Source organism: Rhea americana, unplaced genomic scaffold (assembly GCF_003343005.1).
Source record: "Rhea americana isolate MKP2758 unplaced genomic scaffold, rheAme1 scaffold_145, whole genome shotgun sequence".
Lineage (NCBI taxonomy): Eukaryota > Metazoa > Chordata > Aves > Rheiformes > Rheidae > Rhea > Rhea americana.
In genome coordinates this window covers 923,163-931,726 of record NW_028185539.1, presented here as the reverse complement: position 1 = coordinate 931,726, position 8,564 = coordinate 923,163, and the positions used below count along the sequence as shown (strand labels likewise).

Here is an 8,564-nt window from a genome sequence, read left to right as displayed (position 1 = left end):
GTCGCCGCGCCCCGCCGCCGCCCGCCCGCTTCCGGCGGCGGCGCGGGGGCGCCTGGGAGGTGTAGTCCGCCCGCCGCCGCGGGCCGCGCCGCGTTTCGGCGCTCCGCGGGCGCGCAAGGGCGAGGAGATGAGCGCCCGGAGCGGGGCTGCTCCGGGAGAACGGGGCTGTTCACGCCTTCGTGCTCTGGCGGGGCATGTGATGCTCGTGGCCAGCCTTAGCTTTGCTGAGCACTGCCTCCTTCGTTAGCAAATTACTTTGGATTGTGTGACTGATTTTTTTCGTTTTCTTTTTTTTTCGTTTTTTCTTTTTTTTTTTCTTTCTTTTTTTTTCTTTTTTCTTTTTTTTTTGAGGGAATTTCGGCAGTCTATAGGCAGGTCGGGCGTCTGGGAGCCGCCGAGCTCGCTAGGCGCCGAGCCGAGACAGACGAGCACAAGTCCTCCAAGGCGCTAGAGAGACGCCGCGGCGCCCCGTCACGGCGGCTCTCCCTGGTGCCGAGGCGCTTCCAGGAGGCGCGGGCCGGCATGGCGGCGGTGGGGGAGCGGCCGGGCCCGGAGCCGGGCCCGGGGCGCGGGGAGGCCCCGTTCAGCCCCTCGGTGCTGGGCACCAGAGAGCAGTGAGTGGCGGCGGCGGGGCGGGGCCGCTCCAGGCAGGTTTATAGCGGGAATGCCGCTGTGGCGGTGTCTGGGGAGCGACCTGCTACGTGAGGCGAGGGGGGACAACTTTCTCCTTAACTTTTATTAATTGCAATATTTTTCTATCCTCTCCCCCGCTCTAGCTGGGATGCGGCGTATGAGAGAGAACTGCAGACTTTTCAAGACATTGGAGATGCTGGGGAAATTTGGTAAATAGAGTAACTCCGCTGGAGCATTTGTATTGTTTTTTCTTTAGAAAAAATACATTGCAAAAACAGTGGGGTTCATGGATAGTTCTGGATGTTTGCAAAATAATGGGAAATTTTAATCTTGATCCCACCAAGTCCTCTCTGGGCCGATTTTGCAAACTCATTTCTAAGTTGCATTTGGACAACTGTTATTACATGGGAAGTGAAATGGTAGTTACGGTCTGTTTTACTAGTAAATACTCATTTTTATCACGGAGCTTAGATTTAACTAGGCAAGCTGCTAGTGCTGTCCTATTTTTTTAGTATGCTGAGGGCTTCACCTTCTAGAGCTGGTATTTCAGTGAATTTGATTCATTTAAAATTAAACAAAGCAAAATTGGGGTATAATCTATGTCAATTGCTGCCCAGGTACTTCAGTAACAGGTGCTTAATAAAAGCTGGAGAGGGGAAGTCATGAAATAGAATTGCTGTGCCTTTAATATGTCTTTGCTATTTTGGCTACCTGAGCCTCTGTTTTTAATAGGTTTGGAGAAGAAAGCATGGTTCGCTTAATTAGATGGATGGAAAAACACAAGATCCCCCTTGACAGCTCTGTGCTTGACATTGGAACTGGAAATGGTGTTTTACTGGTTGAACTGGTTGGTATATTGCAAAGTCTGTGTTTTTGATAAAGAATCAATGCTCAAAACAGAGTAGTTGAAATATTGTTCTCACAAGTGAGAACATGGCAAGCTGTAACTTACGTGAAAGCCAAAAAGCAAGCAACCTCTTCTGTTACTACTTCTGTGGTTTTTCTGTCAACAAAGTGCTCATTACAGTTCATGAGGTCTTAGTACTCTTAAACCAAATGAAAATATAAGTGAAATGAATTCATTACTGTTGATATGCCTTAAAGAAAATCCTGTCACAAAGGCAAGATGTAATTGCCACATTATCCATTTCCCCCTTACGGGACTTGATAGCTAACTAAATGAACCAACAATGTCATTAGGGATTTTCAGAAGTCCAGACCTAGCCAACAGAAGATATGTCGTTCTACTAAATGAAAATAGCTGCATTTTTTTGCTAGATAAACTACTAGTTTCTCAGCACTTTCCAGACTGACAGTATTTTTGATTTCTGGAATTTAAAAATGTATTTTACACCAATGTTAAGATTCAAGTTGGTGAGTATTTTAGGTAGCCGGCCCAAATATCCCTTATTTTAACTTTACTTTTCTGTTTTCCCGCATTTAAAATGCTTTTCTTCCCATTGTTGTGTAAAACACCCAAAGGTAAGGAAATTAAGCTGATTAATACACAAAGTACTTTCACATGCAGAATCAAATCTTTTGTGCTTACTCAGCTTTGATGATAATATTCACTACTTATGGATAAAGTAGTTAAAAACAAGATGTTTACGTAAACACTTAAAGGTAATAACACTTGTTTTCAAGAAGTATCTGTATCTGTCAGGGTGGAAACCCCTTACTAGATCCATTTTTGTGTGTGATAATGCTGTTGTTACGTAGTAGTACAAGCAGTTTAGGAGCTATAATATTCCGTTCCTGCTTTTGATTGACTCCTCTGGTGCAATATTACAGGAGAACTGGTAAAGAATGCTGTTGTACCATAGCAGTTTCTATTATGCTGTATTCTCTATTAGCTCCATTAGATACTGTAGAACTACTGTAGAAATGGATGCATGTCAAAGGTTTATAATGGAAATACCACTAGGATATTTTTAACATGCACTTTGATTTTAAAAAAAAAAAGCCTTTGCAGGGATTGGCTGCCACAGTGCAGTACAGGAGAGGTCTTATCAAAAATAGAAATTGCTTCTCTCATTAGGATAAATTAATTTCGAAGTGTAATAATGCTTTTTTTAAAGCAATACTAACTCTATCGCTGAAAAATATATTTATAAAGGCTTAATTTTATCCTGGCGACACTTACAAATCTGAAATTGGTTTCATTCTGTAACAGCAAAACAACAGCCTGTTAGCTTTTAAAAACTATTACACTGCCGTTAGAGTACCCTGCTATATGTGTAAGTACCTCAAGTTCTGTTGTTGATTTAGTAAGAAATTTCCATTACATTATTTGAAAAGTGACTTATGAGTTTGTCATCTCTAAATCATTCAGGATCTCAGTTGTTTAGATGATACAAAAGAACTTTTGGGGGGGTTAGCTAGGTTTTGAAAATAGAGTTAGGTTTATTTTGGCAAGCTCATCAACTACAGTAGAATAATTCTGCCACTGGAGTTTGGACTTCATAATGTCATGGAAATGGCAATACCAAAGAGGAGAGTCAGAATTTAGTTATATAGGATATTAAGTAGCACATCTCTGGAAGGTAGCTGCTGAGAGTATGTCACAGACTCTCATCAGAAACAGGAGGAATTGCCATAGAATGTGGCCCATAATGGCAGGCCTACGTCCACTATTACCTTAACAGTAAAGAATATAAATAGGAGTATTGTGAGAAAATTACTCTTAATTGCAGCTAGGTTTGGATAAGGCATTGTCAGGCCCAACAGGGAATACTGCACAAAAAGGAGGCAAAATAGCTGACTGACAAAAAAGGTAATAAGTGAGACCCCTTGTAGTTTTTGTGTGTGTGGTAGACCATGCTCCTTCCTCTGAGTACTTGAGGAATCTGGTAGGCTGCATTGCTGACTTTTTTTTTTTTTCCCCTTCCAAAAAATTCCAACTCTTCTAAGGAAATACTGCTGCTATGTGGAGCTCTGACCTTCTCTTTTTCTGAGAAGTGTTGGAGCCAAAAATACTGAAAGACTTTCAATTTAAAGGAATTCAGCACCCAAGTGGGAGGATTTACCATGCAACACCAAAAGCCCAAATAAGATACAATGCTGATAACATTGCAAACTACCTTCTGCTATTTAACCTGCTTTTTCAAGAAGTAGTAGACAAGTGCTTGTTAATACCAGCTTCAGGATCTGAGTCAAATTCCAGGATGCAGTGCAGTCATTTTGGGCATTTTTTTAAGGAATGATCTCTTCCTGTCCATAGGCAGTAGTAGTCAGGCCATACGAGTTTAGCAGCACTGAATGTTGTTTTTCCTCAAACTTTCCCTCCCTGCATCAGAGACTATAGGAGTGAATGGAAACTCCCTAAAGTGACTCAAGTTCTTCCTTTCCAAACCGAGGGAGCTCTTCTTCCACCCTCAAGCTTCCAGCTCAGGCGTCTCAGGAAACTTGGTTCTCGCATGGAGCTCTGGGGAGGAACGTGGGCAGAGGGCTGAGCAATGTGCTGTTCTTCAAATTCAAACAACACAGTCTTTGTGTTTAGCTGAAATTAGTCCTCAATTAACAACAGCTGGCTAGCACCGAGCCCTCACAGATTGAAGGGCTGCTGGGAGGAGGAAGGACTGTTTAAAAAAATCTTTGTAGTATATTTTGCTGTCGAAGTATCAACCTTTGGAACAAGAAGAGATGCAGCTGATTGCTTCTATGCTAGCTGAAGTTCCTGTATTATTCACAAACAAACAAAAAACACCAAAGCACCTCCCTCTCTCTGTTATTACTGCCTGCAGCTGGCTGTAAGATCATACCTCTTCCTATCAGGTTTGGATCTAGCCAGGCCAACTGACATACATGATACCCAATCTGGTCACTTCAGTTTCTTCTGTCTCAGAACAAAACTGTTACCGTTCCTCTCCTGCGTCCAGCCCTTGCTGATTCAGGGTATGTTAGCCCATCTGCTTTGCAAAAGGGTTGCTAGGATCTATTTGCCTGATTTCTTTGCACTGGCTTATCACTATCTGTTTCAAGGTTGGATTGACTGAAAGTCATAGAATCAGTAAGGTTGGAAGGGACCTCTGGAGATCATCTAGTCCAACCTCCCCGCTCTGCAGGGTCACCTAAGTCTCTGTATACTCTTCTATGTGGTTCCTCACCTGTCTGTGGAAATTACAACAACGACCTTATTGCATTCAGATAATTGTATTCAATTAAATATTAACATCAATAATTAGGAAACCATAAATTTTTACAGTATTTTTCTTTACTAGTAAAGTGTATTATATATTTTGGCTTGTATGATTTAGGCTATAAATCAAATAACTGCTCAATCTCGTATGTTATGCAAGTATTAAAGAGGGCTTCTTCTCATTCTGAAGCACCTGGCGTTAGCAAATGTTCTCATCACTGAAAATTCCTGGTTTCTAGGTTACTTCTGGTATAGATAAGAAAGCTTATTCCCCTCCAGGGTATGACTTTTCACAGTTCTGCTCAACTCTCCACAAAATTGAAATAAACTAGCTTTCAGTTAACAATTCTTTTGATGAGGTATCAGACAGATTGGAGTCATTTCAGCTCATTTCCCCAGCTATTTCACTCCTGTGGTGATAACAGGAATAAAAATGAGTAAAAGGATTTTTTTTTTTTTTTGTCATCAGAAGGAGGAGAGGTGACATGGATTATAGATAAGAAATACACTTGTTGAATAAATATAGTTTGCTAGCACACTAATTAAGATTCTCTACTTCTGTCTAGGCAAAATCTGGTTACACTAATCTCACTGGGATTGATTACTCTCCTTCTGCAATACAACTTTCTGAACAAGTAAAAGAGAAAGAAGGGATATCTAACATTAAATTCCAGGTAAGTGCTGATATAAACTGTATTAAGGAAATAGAAAGCAGTTGAACTCACAGTTAAATGACTAACTTGGTGTTTAAATGCTTTCACTGTAATATATTAACAGTGCTTTTCATTTATATTTTCTTCACAAGACTTCTTAGGAGGACTCTAACCAAAGCTTATTAATAAATCTGTATTTACAAGGAGAGCTCTTGGTCTACTTTTTTTTTTTTTTTTTTTTTTTTTTTTTTTTTTTTTTTNTTGTTCCCCTGTTCACAACAGCCATTAGAGCTAAGAAGATTCTCCCCCTTCTGGTAGGGGACAGAACAGTGGATTGTCATTTGACGAGTTCTGTGATTTAGTTGGTACATTCTACATTTCATATTAGAGAAGATTAAACTCTTAATGGAATGAATCTCTACCAGTAGTTGTGGGAAACAGTGGGAAATTTGAGTGAACTGCCTTTCATACTGAGCATCTGTGTCTACTATGTTTTTTTCTACAGCTCTGTACCTGTGTGATGTCTCCTTTCTTATAGGTTGATTGTAATGTCTGTGATGGGCACTGTCTTTCGCTTTGTATTTGTACCGTACCTGGCACACTGGTAGAGCCTAGGAAACCAGGGATCAAAGTACAAGTAATGACTGAAAGAATGAACTTCCAAATGTGTTAACTTGAGCGGTAGATGGACAGATATAAACATGGACTTTACAGCAAATAGATTATTATGTAATCCACAGAGGAAGAGAAGATAACATGGCATTATAATGCGAAACCCCTCTCTTAAGCATACCTATTGTCAGGTTGGAGGCTTTCTGTTGTAAAGCATTGGTTTACATTAAATATTCAGGAGCTCCTGAGTGTGATTGTTTTCACAGTTGTAGACTTCTGGTGCAGGTAGAAGACTTCCTGGCTCTATCAGCTGAGCTATCAGGATTTCAGATTTGTATTGACAAGGGGACTTTCGATGCCATAAGCCTTAATCCTGAGAATGCAGTTGGAAAGAGGAAGCAGTATGTGAGATCTCTCTGCAGTGTACTGAAACCAGAAGGCTTTTTCCTCATAACATCTTGTAACTGGACCAAGGAGGAGCTGCTGAATGAGTTCGGAGAAGGTAAGCAGTTGAAGAGAGCCATCTACTAATGTGTGGTCCTTCAGGGATGCACTAGGTAAATTTTAGTGTCCCAGCGTTAACATATTTACTGTATCAAATCAAACTTAGAGAGAGTGATGGTAGGCTGAGACATTTACTAGTCTTTCTATCTTCACCATGGTGGATTTTTTTTTTTACCCAAGAATTACAGCTTTATTTGCCAGCGCCAATGTGTCAAGGGAGCAGAGATTGTGTTATACTTTGGAGAACAACAATTTCAGGCTAGTTACACTGGGAAAGGAGGGAATTCTATACCTATGCGATTTTTTTTCCTCTCTCTTTTGATCCTTCATTAACAGATCCAGATCACTCACCCAATTCATTTTGAAATTGGGGTAACATTGTTTCTCAAATTTAGGGAAATCGGCAAGTTTGGACTTGACATTCTAGGTAATCTGCTCCGTAACTTTTCTGATCCATCCTGAAGGGCTCTTTCAACATGCTTGAAACTCAAGAGTGTGGATCTAATACAGCCATCCCTTCTGGGGAGCTAAAATTACTGGCAGGTTGTCATCTTTTCTGCCATTAATTTGTGTGAGTCAGCCAGCTAAGATTTTTATTATCCATGGAAGGGTTTTAGCTGTATAAAGCAGCAGTGCAGTGTAACAATACAGTCCTATAAACTTACAAAGTAACTGACTTGCAAGTTTTCCAAACCCATAAGGAATGGTTTGCAAAGGGTTATCCAAGAGGAGAATAAAATGACTTCCTTCTAATAAAAGCATTTTAATTTCTGTCTGGCAGGATTTGAAATTCTGGAGGAGCTGCCAACACCCAAGTTTTGCTTTGGAGGAAGAATTGGAAACAGTGTAACAGCATTGGTTTTCCAGAGAAAAAAAGTGGGATCATGCATCTTGGACAAATTAGATTAGTTGAGAAAAGAAAAGCCTGAACTTTAAAGAAAAACTGATAGAAAACCTCAGACACGTGTGTAAATAAATGCTGTTTGAGTGCACAGTAAAACACTGTATAGAACTCCAAGGGACTGTAAAACATTGCCCTAGAAACATTTCAGCTTTGCATAACTTGCCTGTAAATTTTGTCCTTGCTACAACCTTATTTGGTTTGGGAAGCTGCAAGTATGTAAGCAAGAGGAAAATAAGGCATTTTAATTTTTATGATTGATACAACTGAATGGTTTTTGCATTTGGAGTATATAGCTTATATGTCTTTTTTATTTTGGTAACTGGTCACCAATAGAGACGAATGTATTCTACAAAGTAAAAATCTCTTCTCTGTCGTGTGGTGTAATGGGAACAAGCTTTTGAGATTCAAGTGCTGGATTTTTTTCCCCCTTAGGTAAATATGAATGCAACAGTATTATCCAAAACCAATATTTAGTTAAATAAGGACAGAAATGAATATAAAATTTGTAGCACTTGCAAAACAGAACCAGTTAGTGCGTTAAATTCAGATTTTCAAAGGTTCTCAGACTCAGCATTGTTCTGTTTCCACTGAAATAGCCTCCCTCTGCGGGAAAAGAGTTGAGCTATTGAGTGTTTTTAAAAATCTCACTTGCCTGAATGTGTGTGTGCGTTGCCAGTTATTTCCAGTGATTCCAAAAAAATATAAAGGTGTGATGTTATAATCTCACTAGTAGGTGACACATGCCTCTTTCATTATTAATTTGCTGTATAGTAATGTCTTAAGAGCCAGTAATGAACATCTGCTTTTCCAGTGAATTTTTCAGGACGGATTTTAGCTGCATATACCCAAAAAAATCCAAACCATAATTATTCACTCCATTATTTTTTACTTCTGTATGTGATCTTTTTCTTTTTTAAATTTCCTTGTCTTTAAATCCTACTATTGCTTGAAAGGAAGGAAAGTGTTATTTCTTTATGCCTTGATGCACGTTTGCAGATGACAGTGTGTGTTATTTCAAGCATCCGAGAGGTCCTATTAGGAAATCGTTTTTCTTTTCACAGAAGATGATCATGTTTGCTCAGATTAATGGTCTTCATAGTTTCCAGTCTAAGCAGTGTTC

The 8,564-nt window shown here is 39.9% G+C and overlaps 2 protein-coding genes across 2 annotated transcripts in view; one reads left to right on the top strand and one right to left on the bottom strand.

Moving 5' to 3' along the window:
• ABRAXAS2 (abraxas 2, BRISC complex subunit) overlaps positions 1-524 on the bottom strand; it is a 19,348-nt gene extending 18,824 nt beyond the window's left edge. The window contains exon 1 of the mRNA XM_085299120.1: positions 476-524. Within this exon, the coding sequence (XP_085155246.1) occupies positions 476-524 (49 nt within the window). The remainder of the gene's footprint in view (positions 1-475) is intronic.
• On the top strand, positions 322-8,310 carry EEF1AKMT2 (EEF1A lysine methyltransferase 2). The gene is made up of 6 exons (XM_085299101.1): positions 322-614; positions 777-842; positions 1,366-1,480; positions 5,338-5,445; positions 6,322-6,538; positions 7,322-8,310. The coding sequence occupies exons 1-6, from the start codon at positions 523-525 to the stop codon at positions 7,447-7,449; spliced, it is 726 nt and encodes a 241-aa protein (XP_085155227.1). The 5' UTR covers positions 322-522; the 3' UTR covers positions 7,450-8,310.
• Positions 8,311-8,564: the final 254 nt, after the last annotated feature.